The sequence below is a fragment of the Rhipicephalus sanguineus genome, chromosome 10, assembly GCF_013339695.2.
Source record: "Rhipicephalus sanguineus isolate Rsan-2018 chromosome 10, BIME_Rsan_1.4, whole genome shotgun sequence".
Classification (NCBI taxonomy): domain Eukaryota; kingdom Metazoa; phylum Arthropoda; class Arachnida; order Ixodida; family Ixodidae; genus Rhipicephalus; species Rhipicephalus sanguineus.
The window spans coordinates 137,446,725-137,463,434 of NC_051185.1; the positions used below are offsets into that span (position 1 = coordinate 137,446,725).

Sequence of the window (16,710 nt, forward strand, 5' to 3'; positions counted from 1 at the left end):
GCTTTCAGAATAAGCCACCGGCATATTCCAACAACCGAGCTCATCCTCTGGCAGTCAGGGGCACGCCGTGAGCAGTTTCTGACCGCGCGTTTTACAAACGTAACCCATCCTTAAATACTCAAACACATGCGAGTACGAACGCCCGAACGACACCAACGCGCGCGGACGGCGATTGCCGCACATAGCTCCCACCAGGCCCGTAGCCAGAAATTTTTTTCGGGTGGGAGGGGGGAGGCACTTACTGAAAACCGTGACTATTTGAGAAAAACACTTATTTTTATTATTTATTTTTATTATTTTAGCCAGGGGGTGGTTGCCCCCCCCCCCTGGCTACGGGCCTGGCTCCCACACGTATACTCACTCGATTCTGCTGAACGTCATCGTAGATGTAAGGAAAGCACGAAAACAGCAAACAGGAACGAGGGAAAAGAGCGCACGGCGGCGGGCTTAATAACGCGCGCCGTCGAAGAGCTTTTCCCGTTGCCGGTGAAGCGTGTCCTAAACGGGCCGGGCCGGACCGGGCCGGGCCCAAATCTTTCGGGCCCGGGCCGGGTACGGGCCACATTTAGGAACACCGGGCCGGGCTCGGGCGGGCCGGAGCATGGCGTTTTCGGGCCGGGCCGGGCCCGGGCGAAAACGTGCAGTGCTCTATTCGGTACACTGAACGAACTTGTTCCGGTGCCGCTTAGCGCCATTCTCTGGCGGGACGGCATTTGGATCCGTGATCCTGCATAGCTTCCCGAGCTTGTTGGGAGCCGAGAATACCAGATTCACGTTTGCCTTCTGGGCAATCTTCTTCAAGTTGTGAGAAATCCCATGCATGTAGGGCACAACGCCTACTTTGGGACGTCTGCCGGACGGAGCATCAGCGGCCGGTCGCGTTCCTCTCAAAATCCGTTCCGCGACAGACACCAGCACGTGTTTGGGATATCCTGCCGCTGACAAACGTTCAATTAGCTGCTCAAAACTGGCGCCGACTACGTGGCAGCAAGACGTTTTGAGGGCGTTCGTGAAGCACAAATTGACTATGGCTCGTTTGACGAGCTTTGAGTGCGCGGACATGTTTGGCAAAAGTGGTTTGTTGGCTCGCGGCTCGTACGACCAACACGTGTGGCTGTCATGAAAGGTTAGGCTGAGATCAAGGAAGCGAATAGATCCTTCCACTGGCAGCTCGTGCGTGACTTGAAGCGGGACTAGGCACTTTTGAATCGTGCCTAACGCCTTCGTCGCTTCTAAAACAAAATGATCGGAAGGACAGTCAATAAAAATGAGGAAGTCGTCAACGTATCTAAAAATTTTAAAAACCGCGATGCCTTGCGTTTGAAGTAAAATGTCGTGACCTAAAGGCATAAAACAAGTCACTAAGAATGGGAGCAATGCAAGAGCCAATACAAAACCACACTTCTGCAAAAATATTGGCGATCCCAGGTGATAAAAGTGGAATTAAGATAAAACTGTAAAAGGGTTAAAAAAACGCCAGGCCTGCGCGGAAAGCGCAGCACAGTCACAGCGAAAGCTGGAAGAGCGGCATTTCTAGAGCCCGTTATAAACTCTCCTGTGGCTACTAATACAGGTACATTAGCAACGTACCCACTACGCCACGAAGCGTAATTTTTGGGAAGTTGGGAAGCACCCAGCACGACATTATTCGTTGTTCTGCGGAGAAGCGAGGTACCATATGTAAGCGATTATGTGCAGTTTGTTGATGCGGCGGTTGATGACGATGAATAATTATGGTTGCGCCCTTTGTAATGGGTTGGAAGCTCTAAACGACCCACTAGTTACGTAATGCATATTGTGTGACGCCCGGTCGTTATTTAACTGTCCCACCACGCTTTATAACATACGTTAACTGGAGAAACGTAGAGCGAGAGAGAGAGAGAATTGACTTTATTGAGACCCTGAGGAAATGGATCATGGGAGCCTTATCGGCTTCCTTGGCAACCAACAGAAGTGCACTTGCGAGGAACCCACTACGCTATAAATCATTGTAATTTTTGAGAAGTAGGGCAGTAGGCACTGTGCCATTTTTCGTCATTCTACAGACAGCCGTGGTACCTGCTAAACGCATGTAAGGCATTATGCGCACTTTGTTGATGCTGTGCGTGATGACGATGAAGAATTATGGCAGAGCTCTTTGTAATGGGTTGGAAGCATTCAACAACCTACTCGTTGCGCAATTCGCATTGTGTGACGCCTGGTTACAGAATTCGCGTTGTGCGACGCTTGGTGCTTATTCTACTCTTTTACCACGCTATATTGCATATGCTAATGTGGTTCGTTCCCGACATGAAGCCTGTATAGGACCTTTTTGCAAGGCAGTTTCAAGCACCGGCATGGCTCAGAGGTTGAATACTGGGCTCCCACGCAGAGGGCCCAGGTTCGAACCTCGTTCCATCCTGGAATTTTTTTCTTATTTAGTTTTTTTTCTTATTTCGAGCGATACTGGTTACGGACACCGGCGGCGGCGGCGGCGGCGGCGGCGGCGGCGGCGGCGGCGGCGGCGGCGGCGGCGGACAACTACGGCACCAAAAACGGCCGGTGAAATGATCTCATAACAGCTTTCGCTGTAAAATTACTGCATGAGATTGCTGCCTTGCCTTGGAAGGAGACAGCGCCGTACTCATCAATGCAATGCTCGATACAGGACAGTAGGCTCTCATGCGGGGGAGGAGGAGGAATAAACTTTTATTGAGACCAGCAATTTGCTTGGCATGGCCTAGGTCTCCCACGTGGGGACGTCGAGGTCTTGCCTCTCCGCCGCCTCGCGGGCTTGCTGGGTCACCCAAACAGGCCTGCTCGTTTTTTTATGCATGGGCGGTCTTCTTCGCGTCGCGTCCATTTGCGCGCATGCGTGATGTATACTGCGGCATATATAAGCAGATCCAGTGGCACAATAAACCCAGTTGAAAGTTTGCGCTGTGTTTTCGTCGCGCAATTCTTTGACGTCATGGATCACCAACTAGCCCGAAATGCTGCTCTCATAAAGTCCATTATTTGTCGTCCAGTTTGTATAGATGCATCCCCGCTTCTTCCAAAATACTGAAGCAATCGTTAACGTCTTGCTGTGCTTCGTCTTTGCTCTGGGCTCCGATGACCAAATCATCTACATAAAATGATCCTTCAATAGTTTGGCAGTCGAAGGGTATTTGTCTTCCACTAGTAGAAAGTGGTGTCGCAGAGTTGCCGCAAGGAGAAAAAGACTGCTGCAGGCACCGAAAGGAACCCTTGTCATGCGCAGCTCTTCAAGGTTAGTAAGCCCTTCCTCAAACCAAAAGTAGCGAGACGCGTCTCGGCCGTGTTCAGCCGGTGACACTTGAGGAAACGCTTTTTCGATGTCGGCGGAAATTCCAATCATGAGACTGCGAAACTTCAGTAGTAAGGCAAGTATGTTGGAATTCAAATTCAAGCCCTGTCCACAAGACACCTTTGAGAGAAGGAGAGCCCGAAGCGCTAGATGAGGCGTCGAACACCCCCCCATACTTTTGTTGTAATTCCGCCATGTCTCACTACCGCTCGGTGTGGCATGTAGTACGTGACATGCCCGCTCGTACAGCTCCTTGTGATTTTCTCAGCAAAGCCATTGTTATAGCAGCTCCTTATCGCAGTGTCATATTCTTTGTGAAACTCTGGTTCCGACAGAGCTTTCTCTGTAGAGACTCCAGCCTCTTCAAAGCGACGACCCAGTTGTCTTTAAGCTCGGAATAATTGCTGCGCCAAGGAAGTTCAACCTGTATGGGGTACATTTTAGCGCAAAATGGGAAAGAAAGCACAGGAAAAAAGTAAGAGGAAACAGAAATGTCGGGCGCTAAACTTCAATTCCTTATTCGAAAGGTGAAGCCAACAACATATAACCATTTGCGCATGCGTGCGTCAGTAAAGCAAAAAAAAGCAGGCTTTCATAACAAATAGTTGCATCTCATTTTGAAAAAAGACAAACAGACGTATCACTGATACAACTCGTGCCTCTCTTCTTAATGTGAAACGCCTCCAATAACTCTCGCGCTAATGTGTCACTGCTCCTGCCTATTATCTGGATCTCACGAAGCGGAGGCTCACAATTGCAGGCGACACAATGCGCAGGTATGTGCGCGTTTCCTTTATTCTTTAAGGATAATTCATGCTCCCGTGCTCGGTCGTTGACACATCGCCCAGTTTGGCCCACGTACGTCTTCCCAAACAACAGCGGTATCTCATATCAACGCCCGTCGTGCATTCCACATAAGGTCTGGTGTGCTTATTCTGGCAACCGAGCTTTCTATCAACACGGCTGTTCGCGGACACAGTCCGGCCAATTTGCGTGGGGCCGAGAAGACTATAGGCACACCATATCTATTAGCAACCTTCTTGAGGCTGTGGGAAAGTTGGGTTGGTGGACGTACAGGGCCACAGGTTGATCAACGCGACGACCCAGCGTCGTTCATTCTTCGCATGCTGAACCACTAATTGCCAGGCAACTGCTTCGGGATCCGATGAGATAAGCTTTTCGGCTCTTCTGCGCCGTTGAGCAGCGTTAGCGCTATCCTTCTCCATGGCGTTACCCACCTGCAGACGCCAGTCAGAGGCGCTATCAAGCGGCTCCAGCACAGTGTCAGACGGCGACTGCAAAGCGAAGGCGAATAGCTGCGCGCGCGCCAGCGCCAGTGTGTCTGCCATGGCTAGGACGTCATTCCTCTCGAATGCGCAGACCAGCAGCGGCGAGCCGCGCGCGGCGGTGGCGGAGAGCGCTTGAGATGCCGGCTCCGGTGAGCCAGCTGTGTGACATCACTGATCCTCGCGCATAAGCAGCACGGCTCATGAGGATCCACGCGAAATCAGCTCCGGCTAGGCAAGTGTAGCTAACGCTACAAAACTAAATATGGAATGCGGGCCCGCGCTCGGGTCCACGTTCGCTTGTCACATCTTCCTGCACTCTCCTCTTGACAAGCATAATATTTAACACACCTCGACGGACATACGATTTTCAGCGACTTCATGCACATCCCCATGGCCAAGCACACAAGACCCAACTTACGGCGCAGCTCCCGCGACGATTTCAACAGGGCAGGAAAGTGCACGAAAAAATCGTGAACTACGTTAAACGAGCTCGTCCTGATTCCATCCTCCAGAGCGTTGTTGAGTAGGTGACACGGATCTTTGAAGTGAAGCGCCTTGAATTCGGGGTTGGAGTGTTGCAAGTCCTTGTGAAGCTTTTGCGTGTAGGAAGCTGAGTCTGAGCACAATAGAGCTACGTCGCCTAATACAGCTACCCGCGGTAAACTTTAAATCGGTCAAACCAGAAGATGTATCATTAAGCGCTTAGAACTTGCCCTTTCGATAAAGAACGAAATCAGGTCATATTGGTCCTTGAAATCGGAGTTTATCGGATAAATGCGAAGTGTCAAAAGTTTTACCGGCGCATGTTTATCAAATTTTTTCGAATAAAACCAAAAACACGAAGCCCTAACTAAGAAGCACGCTCTCAGTTACCACAGTGCGCACTCCAAGCTCAATAAAAGGGCTATCACAATGTCATGTGGGGAACTTCAAGTCATTCTCTACGTGTGTGAGGTCTCACAAAATCTTAATGATGGCAATCATTTACAACGTCAGAGCTGCCTTTTCTGCGCAGTGCCAACTAGCATAAATCTATGCTTTGCTAGCGATGCCATATCGGCAATCGTGTAACACAAAAAATGCTCCCGGATTCAATGATTGTAATAGATTGCTTGAAGTCTGGGGCAGTATAAATTCAGTTGTGTGTTTCATCTTGTCCAGTTTTCTCGCGTTACACAACTTTTGTGCTGATGATCAAGTACGACCTAGCCCATGACAGAAATCTCCAGTGTTGGTCAAATATGGCTTTTAATTGGTGCAGTTACTTAGTCACAACATCCAAAAACAATGTTATGAATTGCGGTCTCTATGGCCTAGACCGCATACGCACTGAGTGCAACAAGACGTGCCTCTTCGTGGTACACACAGCTCACCCCAATGTCGCCGAGATGTCTGGCTGGTCCGATGCCTGAAAGTAGCAGGAGCTGAGGGGAACCGATGGCCCCAGCTGAAAGAATCACCTCCCGCCGTGCCAGGGCCCGGTGTGCAACCGAGAAGCGGTCGAAGGTGACACCTTGAGCCATGCCTCTTTTTACAAGCACCTGAATTCGCAAAAAAAAAGAACGCTCGCTTTTTTTTTCTGCAGATATTATTCTGTAACAAAGGAAAAAAAAAATTAGGGGACCCTTAAGCTTCGCCTTTAAGAGTTGAACGCGATAGCGAAATCCGGCACCTAGTGCGCACTTCAACCACTAAGTGCATACTTAATAATGTGCATTACACACACACGCAACGCGTGTGCGCGCGCGAATGGTACAGGTTTTCAATCTAAAGCACTTCCCTGTTCAAGAGTCGCATGGCCTCCGAGATACACGCCGCGCGCCCGCCATCTCGGTGGCCATAAAGAGTTGAGACATATTTCTCACAATGCCTCACAGATGGCAGCACATTATCTAGCATTTGCTGTATGCTTGATCAACGCCCCCTCTAGAAAGCCGGCGTTGGCTTGATATGTTTTCCGCTAGATGGATATAGTTGTCTATTTTTAGAGCTGTTTGAAAGTTCGTGTGTGTTTTTAGCGGCGATGGCTGCACTATCCCGGCCTTTTTCGACGTAGTTCGATGGCCTCGCCAATGCGCCTACAAATCGCCGAATGGGCTCGTTTTCGTCGTGACACCTGACGAACAAAATGCGTTAAGGAGACTCCTTTCACTACATGGCATTTACGTAGTGTTTTTTTCCGAAGCAGCTGCAAGTAACATCGTCGCTTTGAGGTAGGACACCTGCTTGCCACGCGAACGGCCCGGGTTCGATCCTCAATAGGACCGAAGATTTTTATTGTTTATTTTATTTGCTTCTTTATCGATTTTTCGCTTACGGGCGATATTTCGCTCACAAGCGTCGGTAGCGACGCCGACAGCGGAATTTATGCGACACGAGCTCTCTAACGCTATGGCGTTAATACGGTGGCGAGATAAGCCTAACAGTGGCATAACATAAGATGAAACATGAAAAACATAACATAACGTAACATAAAAACATAACATGAAAAACGGGGAAAGATTCGTGACACTCATTACTCTACACTGACAACATCCTGCCCCACGTCGTCGAATTTTCACACCTACGGTGCGACTTTGTCACATGGCAAATGAAGGATCACACACGTAACCATTAGGTAACTTCCACTGAGCCACTGCCTCGCGCCATTTTTAGGGGCGTAGCTCCTCTTAGTCTAACCTTGTCACGTCTCCGTTGTCCGGCGTATCTCCCGGCAGCCGGCAGTAAACGGCAGTATCTGTCCGGTGGTGGTGGTGGTGGTGGTGTGCGCAGTAAGTGGCGCATGCGCAATAAGGGTGGCGTGACCACCCTTACTGCGCATGCGCATACCCTCTCCACACACCTCCTCTCCACTCCCCCTCACCATTCCCCATGTCCTCTACCCCTCTGCCCTTCCCCGATCCCCTCCCCCTCTCCCATACGCCTCTCCACTTCCCCTCTCCCCTTCCCCTCCCCCTTCCCCTCTCCCATAATCAGTCTTAAAAACGGAGGGGGCGTGCAACATGAAGGCTCCCTAAAGACAATGCGCTGCGACAGTACGTGATATGTATCGCCCTCTCCTCTCCTACGCTTCCCCCTCTTTCTCCTCTCCTACGGTCCCCCCCCCTATCTTGCCTCGCGGTGCAGCGGCGCCGACGCAGGCAGCGTCTTGATTGAAAAAACCGACCGCTCGCGCTGCACAAGCGTTCACTGACCACCCCGTATATATAGGCACTGGATTTTGACCTCCAAGGCAGTGCGTGTGTGCGATTTCTCCTGTGCATGATTGAACAATGAAAATTCACAGCGTACATGTAAAATTAAAGTGAGCTGCAAGTCGTGATAACTCTCATCGAACCTTTAGTATAAACGCGCCCGATCTCACGTCGGTGATGATGTACTGGGCAGAATTCACGGAAGATTCACGGTTTACCGATGAACCTCCGCAGCTTCGCCCACTCATCATCATTCACTCCGTGGTTATGCTGTGATTTTTTTCCACACTAATTTGCGCAACCTAATTGCGGAGACACGAATAGCAAAGGGGTCCTGGATGATGAAGATACGTTGAAGGACTTGTGTAGTTGCTGTGTAGTTGGGAAGAGCCGCGTATTATTTTTTTTTGGCCCGTACACACGTATAGCGAGTACACGTGAAGCGCACTGTCTATTTTGCTACCAAACAATCAGGTACAAGTCTTGGTCTGCGCATGCTGCCTTAGCATGACTCGTACACTTTACGTGTACAAGTGTGAGTATAACCTCCGGCAATTGCGTGTCTTGTTTGCTGTTTCTATTATACTGCCCTTTTCTCCTGCAAGGTCTTATTGGATCAATAACGTGTTACACCTCGCGGTAAAATGTTTGTTGAAATAGTGCCTGATTTGTGTACCTTGTGTTTTGTCCCTTGTTAAATCAAGGTCTGTTCGGAAGTCGCGAGCCAGAGCTTTATTGTCCACTCAGAAGAACTCAGAGCTCGGCGAGTTGTTAATCTAAACTAACAATAAAGATTGCGAAAAAAAACCTCGTTAACGAGAAAGGAGCAACTTCAGTTGCTAGTCTGCGCCCATATCGTGTTCCTTTATTGTTGTTGCTGTTTCTAAGTGCGAAGCATTTCTGACTGAATGGAAGGGACTATGAGCGTTTTTTATCTATCTATCTATCTATCTATCTATTGTAGCGATCACGCTATGCCTTGACCCAGCGGGTCATTCGCCCGCCGGACCAGCGCCAAAAGGATTGTCTCGCCACGGCTTGACGGAGGAGACGACAGGGGCCGACTACACGAGACGGCGCCCACAGATTGACGACGACAGCGCTGGTCAAGGGATTAACTCCCCCGGAGTGATTCCACGAACCTGGCACATCTCGAAAGTGCGTGCTGAAACTTTCCCGTGGGAACGCAGCGCGCGGCCGGCACCAAAGGGGTCGATGCGCACGTGCATCTTCCGTTCTCCCCCTCCCTGTTCTACGGCGGCGCTGCGACTAGTGGCAAGGGTGTGTGTGTATGTGCGGGTCAGTGTTGTGCCTCTATGAACATACATGAAGGGCGTGTCCCTTCCCGAGGAAGGTGCTTCCCTTAGAGGAACTTCCACATCACCATTGGTCCGCATTGTTTTGTGTAGTGATCCCCAACCTAGGGACCTAGGGAACGGGGGTCAACAAAAAGGGCGTGCGGCGCCTCGCCCAGAGCGGTCTTCTGTCTTCATCTCAACTCACTGTCAAAATGTAAATAAACCCGTTGAGTTTGCTCTAAGCTCTCCCCTGGTCCTGATTCGACGGAGCGACGGCGACCGGCCCCGCTACCCGCAGACAGCGGTCGCCACGACGCGCTACAACTGGATGGCAAGCGGTTGGATGTGAGCCTGGAGGACGGAGAATGAACAACACGCCGAGATCATGGAGACTGACAGCTGTGGACTGGTGAGTGCTGGCTTTGGTTTTTTGGTTGCCAGGCTGATAAGATAGAAGTGCAATCTTTTCGCTGGTAGAGGCTACCACAGAAGCAGTTGTTTACGGAACTTCTGGGTAGAGAGTGAGCCGCACCACACTGGTTCTCTGTCATGGATTGGAAGCGTTTGTTGAAGAATCAGCTCGTGATTCTGGGGGAGGAGCTGGGAGCAGAAGTAGATGCGGGGATGAAGAAAGACGCAATTGTTAGCGCTATCGAGGGCTTGAATTTGAGCAGTGAAGATATTAAAGAAACGTGGAACGAGATTCAAAAGCAACAGGAACAGGAGCGCGAGAAAAAGCGTGAGGAACAGGAGCGTCAGGAAAGGCGAGAGCAACAGGAACGCCAAGATAAACGAGAGCAACAGGAGCGCCAGCTAAAGCAAAAAGAACTGGAGGTAGAACAGTTGCGACTCGAAGTGGAAATGAGGAAGATGTCAGGGGTTCAAGGAGTGGAGGTAGCAGGCAGACAAAATCTTTGTGATTTATCTAAGCTAATGCAACCCTTCAAAGTAGGGCAAGATGTGGGCCTCTTCCTGGTGAACTTTGAGAGAACCTGTGAAAAAGCGAACCTTGATCGTAGCACATGGGCTCGAAATTTGTTAAGTTTGCTGCCATGTGAAGCAGCGGATGTGATCGCGCGGCTTCCGGTGGAGGATGCAGACAACTATGACAAAGTGAAGGATAGCCTTCTAAAGAGGTTCCGACTTTCGTCAGACGCGTTCCGCCAGCGGTTTCGAAATCTGACAAAGAAGCAGGGCAGCACGTATTCTGAGTTTGCCTACGAGTTGAAGGTCAACTTAGTCGAATGGATGAAAGGAGCCAACGCTTTTGGGAACTTCGAAAAGGCTCTTGAAGTAGTGGCTCTCGAACAGTTTTTTTCAAAACTTTCCGAGCCAATGAAGCTCTGGATCCAGGATAGAGCCGGCGTAGAAACTGTACAGGCAGCTGCCGACTTGGCTGACGAGTACGCGTCACGCCGGGGAGAAAGGGACGAGGTTCCTCCAGCAAAAGCGGGAGATAAAGGGAAACCTTGGACGGCGAAGCAGGGATCTGGCGCAGGTATGACTGCACAGAAAAAGACGGACTTTGCTGCAAGTGGTCAAGGATCACAAAACAAACAAGAGGGAAAGGTTTCGGGGGATTTTTCCAAAAAGAGTCCTTTTGAGGCTCAGAAACCACCTACTTGCTACAAATGCAAGGAGGAAGGTCATATTGCCATAGGCTGTCGTAGGCCCAGGCCAGCCCTTTCGTATACTTCTGACTCAGCCACTAGCGAGGAGCTGCTTAGTCCGTATCTTTTTAACCTAACGGTGAACGGAAAGCCGTGCCGCGTCTTACGGGACAGTGGGGCAACCATGGATCTGGTGCACCCGGACTATGTGGCACAAGCAGACTACAACGGCAAGTGCGCATGGATTAAACCAGTATTGGAAGATGGAAGCATTTGTCTTCCGGTAGCTCGAGTAATCATCACTGGGCCGTTCGGAGAAGTGGAGACGGAAGCGGCGGTGTCAGACAAGCTGCCCCCGCAGTACCCCTATTTGTTCTCGAATCGGACCGACCGTCTGCTTAGAGAACAAGGGAAAAGTTTTCACGAGGGAACAGTACAAGCCTTGACTAGAGCTAAAGCACGCGCGTTAGCAGCCGAACTAGAGCGGCAAGAACCGAGTTGCACCGGAAGTACAGCAACACCAGCTGGAGTCAGCACAGCGGAGCCTGCTACCACGTCGCCTACTCAAAAAGAAAGAGAGGGGTCAGAGGAGCAGACTAGCGCTGATACAGCTGAAAGGGAATCGGAGGAGGGGCTGCTCGTGTTGCCGGTATCAAAAGCACTAAGCAATGTACTGGGGAAAGTGACAAGAGACGAGCTCATCGAGCAGCAAAAAAGCGATCCCAGCCTTAAGGAGATTTGGAACACCGTCAGGGAAGGGGTGACGAGGAAGAATGTCAGTTTTCCCGTCAAAAATGGCATCTTGTACCGCCACTACCGGACTGCAAAAGGTCGCACGTTCGACCAGATTGTAGTGCCGGCTAAGTATCGGCCTGACATTGTGGATCTCTGTCACGGAGTTGGTTGGTCGGGGCATTTAGGAGCTCGGAAGACCAAAGACAGGCTCCTAACGGAGTTTTATTGGCCGGGATGCTTCAAAGAAGTTGAGAACCACGTAAGAGCGTGTGACACCTGCCAGAGAGTGGGAAAACCGCACGAGAAGGGAAAGGCACCACTTAAGCTTGTTCCGCTCATTTCGGAGCCATTTCGCCGGCTTGTAATAGACGTTGTGGGACCACTCCCAGTGACAAAGTCAGGCTACCGGTATTTGCTTACCGCCGTTTGTCCAGCAACCAAATTTCCAGAGGCGATCCCAATGAAGGAGCAAAGCTCCGTAGAAGTAGTCAACGCACTACTGTCTATTTTTTCAAGAGTGGGCTTTCCTCAGGAGATACAGTGCGACCAGGGCTCAGTATTCACCAGCGTTCTCACTACGGGATTCCTGGAGAAGTGTGGAATGAAAATAATCCACAGCTCAGTATACCACCCGCAGTCCAATAGTGTAGAACGGTGTCATTCCGTGATGAAACGAGTTCTGCGAGCCCTTATCTTTGAAAAGAAGTGTCAGTGGGATGCTTGTCTTCCGGCAATGCTGTTTGCGCTGAGATCGGTCACTCATGAAGCGACGGGTTTCAGCCCCGCGGAGCTGGTTTACGGAAGGACGCTCAGGTCTCCACTGCGACTTTTGCGCGAAACCTGGGAGTCGAAAAGTACCGACCCTACTGTGGTCGAGTACATTCTTGAATTGCTGGAAAGGCTGCGGTGTGCTCGCGACATTGCTGAGGCGAACATGAGAGAGGCGCAAAGTAGAGCCAAGAGCTACTACGATCGAAACGCGAAACTGAGAGTTTATCAGGAAGGCGATCAGGTAATGGTCTTGCGCCCCTCGCGAGCAAATAAGCTGGAGATTCAATGGGAGGGGCCCTTTCGGGTTGTGAAAAAGCTCTCGGACACAAATTACGCACTGGAACGGAAAGGAAGGCGCCGAGAGGTTGTCATTTACCACCACAATTTAATGAAGAGTTATGTGGGAGAAGTGCAGAAAGTGAATTTGGCTCTTAACAGCACGGAGGAGCTAACGCCTGAAATTCCAGGCTTGGTGGAGGTTGGAAGATCAATGGAGGTTACCGATGTCATGAAAGCCGCGGCACCTGCAGAGGGCTTGACTGACATGCAGAAAGTCGACTTACGCAACTTGTTGTCCGAACACATCACTGTTTTTTCGGAAAGGCCAGGGCGAACTGAGGTTATCACTCACGACATTGAGCTAACTTCTGACACCACTGTGAAGTCGAGGCCGTATAGGCTAGCCCCGCGACAGCAGGAGATCTTAAAAAAAGAAGTAGATCGAATGCTCGAGCTTAAGCTTATCGAACCATGCGAAAGCACCTGCACGTCCCCTATGATTCTCGTTGAGGTTCCTGGGAAGGATCCACGGCCTTGCGTGGATTACCGCAAACTTAACGCGATCACAAAGGACCAGACTTATCCTATACCCAACGTAGAGGAGCTGGTGGAAAAAGTGAGTGCCGCTAAGTACGTCTCGACTTTGGACTTAGTAAGAGGCTATTGGCAAGTTCCAATGTCTGAACGAGCTAGTGAGTATGCAGCCTTTGTGGCGCCGACGGGCACATTTAGGCCCCTAGTTCTGAGCTTTGGCCTTAAGAACGCCCCATTTTGCTTTTCAAGGCTAATGAACCGAGTTCTGCAGGGGGCTGAAGGCTACGCTGTTCCCTACTTAGACGACATTGCTATTTACTCCAATACATGGGAAGACCACCTGTACCATCTTAGCGATGTCCTTAGACGTTTGACGCACGCTGGACTAACAGTGAAGCCGGCTAAGTGCCAGCTAGCTCGCGCCGAAGTACGGTACCTAGGGCACGTGGTAGGGCAGGGCAGGAGGCGACCTGACGAGTTGAAAGTAGAGGCGGTTAGAGAGTTCCCGCAGCCAGAAACCAAGACTGCTATCCGCTCCTTTTTGGGACTGACGGGGTATTATCAGCGCTATATCCCTCAGTACTCGGAAGTAGCCGCTCCGTTAACGGATGCACTGCGCAAGAAGGCTCCAGAAAAGGTAGTTTGGAGTGCGGAGATGGAGGGTGCCTTCCAGGGGCTCAAATCGGCTCTTGTTAGCTCACCCGTACTGCATGCACCGAACTATGATCGTCCCTTTATTGTGCAATGCGACGCCAGCAACAGAGGCTTGGGAGTAATACTCTGCCAGGAGGATGAGAACGGGAACGAGCACCCTGTGTTGTACGCCAGCAGGAAACTCTCGGTTCGCGAGGAGGCCTACAGTGCATCGGAAAAAGAATGTGCCTGCATTGTATGGGCTACCCAAAAATTAGCCTGCTACCTCTACGGAACTTCTTTTGTCTTCGTCACTGACCACTGCCCACTGACATGGCTATCGCAAATGTCGGGAAAGAATCCACGACTACTACGTTGGAGCCTTGCGCTCCAGGAGCTTAACTTCACTGTGAAGTATAAGAAGGGTTCCGCGAACGCCAATGTTGACACATTAAGCAGAGCTTTTTAGCTTTTCTTTTGCTTTGGCTTTCTTTTGTGTTCAGTTGAGGAACGTTTTCCGTAATGATTTTGAGTAGTCTTTTGAGTAATCGAAGGTTTTAGCTATGAGCAAGAGTATTAGTGTGGTTGCCATATAAAAAAAAAAGCGTATAGGTGCCTTGTGGCGCATTTGAAAGACCGGCCTGGTTGCCGAAAACTCATTGCCGGCGCTTGCTGGTTCGAGAGGTTGGTCTTTGTGGTTTCAATAGTGTTGGAAGAATGCGGCTACTGTGATCTCTCCCGTCGAGCAGCTGATACTACCCGACGTCCGAGATCTTCCCGTCGGCGGAGGAGCTGTAGCGATCACGCTATGCCTTGACCCAGCGGGTCATTCGCCCGCCGGACCAGCGCCAAAAGGATTGTCTCGCCACGGCTTGACGGAGGAGACGACAGGGGCCGACTACACGAGACGGCGCCCACAGATTGACGACGACAGCGCTGGTCAAGGGATTAACTCCCCCGGAGTGATTCCACGAACCTGGCACATCTCGAAAGTGCGTGCTGAAACTTTCCCGTGGGAACGCAGCGCGCGGCCGGCACCAAAGGGGTCGATGCGCACGTGCATCTTCCGTTCTCCCCCTCCCTGTTCTACGGCGGCGCTGCGACTAGTGGCAAGGGTGTGTGTGTATGTGCGGGTCAGTGTTGTGCCTCTATGAACATACATGAAGGGCGTGTCCCTTCCCGAGGAAGGTGCTTCCCTCAGAGGAACTTCCACATCACCATTGGTCCGCATTGTTTTGTGTAGTGATCCCCAACCTAGGGACCTAGGGAACGGGGGTCAACAAAAAGGGCGTGCGGCGCCTCGCCCAGAGCGGTCTTCTGTCTTCATCTCAACTCACTGTCAAAATGTAAATAAACCCGTTGAGTTTGCTCTAAGCTCTCCCCTGGTCCTGATTCGACGGAGCGACGGCGACCGGCCCCGCTACCCGCAGACAGCGGTCGCCACGACGCGCTACACTATCTATCTATCTATCTACCTACCTATCTACCTATCTACCTATCTATCTATCTATCTATCTATCTATCTATCTATCTATCTATCTATCTATCTATCTATCTATCTATCTATCTATCTATCTATCTATCTATCTATCTATCTATCTATCTATCTATCTATCTATCTATCTATCTATCTATCTATCTATCTATCTATCTATCTATCTATCTATCTATCTATCTATCTATCTATCTATCTATCTATCTATCTATCTATCTATCTATCTATCTATCTATCTATCTATCTATCTATCTATCTATCTATCTATCTATCTATCTATCTATCTATCTATCTATCTAGCCGCCTACGTCTGCGTGCTCTCTTGGTGGCCTCCTGAACGTGGTGCACACCAATATAATAATAATATCTGGAGTTGATTATGAGAGACGCCGTAGTGGAGGGCTCCGGAAATTTCGACCGCCTGGGGTCTTTAACGTGCACCTAAATTTAAGTACACGGGCCTCAAACATTTTCGCCTGCATGGGAAATGCAGCCCCCGAGGCCGGGATTCGATCCCGCGACTTTCGGGTCAGCAGTCACGCGCCATATCTAGACCACCGTGGCGGGCCATGGTGGCGTAGACCAAAACTGGTATGGGAGAGTAAGAGGGTTTGACGAATATGACAGTCAGGTCATGACATGAATAACGTCAAAATCCTGTCGAATACGTCGTCAAATCGACACGTGTGACACATGCCCGTCTACCGCGGGTCGTAGTATCCGCCACATCTGATTGACAGTTGATATCTGCCCAAGAACGGCGAGAACATACACTGGCAAATTAAAGGCGAGAGCGTTAAATAGAGAGAGACATCGGCAGCATTTACTTAAGGAATCAAGGACTAGAAATCAGGATCCTTACAGAAATCGAACCCAAGCATTCTGCGTGGCATTCAGGTATTTTACCACAGAGCCACGCAGGGTCTTTAAATTGCTTTGGAAAAATACCCTATGCAGGCGTAACATTGGTGCAACGACAATTGCCGTTGTAGTGCTGGCTCCGCTTCCATAGCAATATAATCATTACATTTTTATTCCTATAATTCAGCAAGCTATATTTGGCGTTGCTCGACCCCGCAGCAATACGCTAACGAAAGTTACATAGAATGTTCACACCATTGCACTCTAAAATGCGCTTCATTGATAATACTGACCTATCTGCTCTAACGTTACTGTTGACGTTACGTCAGACCATAAGTTAACCTTTAAACACCAGTGTTGTCGACGCGCTTGGTAAACCCACGATGTGCACACAACTACTGCACTTACAAAAACACGTCGATCCACCTCGTAACGCTTGGCTTCCATGCTGTATTTTACGGCTCAAAGCCGTAAAATACAGCATAGAAGTACTCGCTCATTGCTTCACATGAAACCGATTCACACAAGGCGTGAGATCTGCCTAATGTTGTTTTCTTGACATTTCAGCTATCGCTCACATCGAACGAAATTCTAGTTGTGAAGGTAAGCGTTACTAGGGAACCCTATAAATAATGCCACGCCCACTTCTTGTTTCATTTTATGTTTTTTGGGTTTGACCAGCAAGGACGGTTATCAACGCTCGA

The 16,710-nt window shown here is 50.1% G+C and overlaps 1 protein-coding gene across 1 annotated transcript in view; it reads right to left on the bottom strand.

The window, feature by feature from the left end:
- The window catches only part of LOC119372487 (glucose dehydrogenase [FAD, quinone]), a 551,903-nt gene that overhangs the window by 264,191 nt on the left and 271,002 nt on the right, over positions 1-16,710 (bottom strand). Inside the window, exon 6 of the mRNA XM_037642957.2 lies at positions 5,970-6,137. Within this exon, the coding sequence (XP_037498885.1) occupies positions 5,970-6,137 (168 nt within the window). The remainder of the gene's footprint in view (positions 1-5,969; positions 6,138-16,710) is intronic.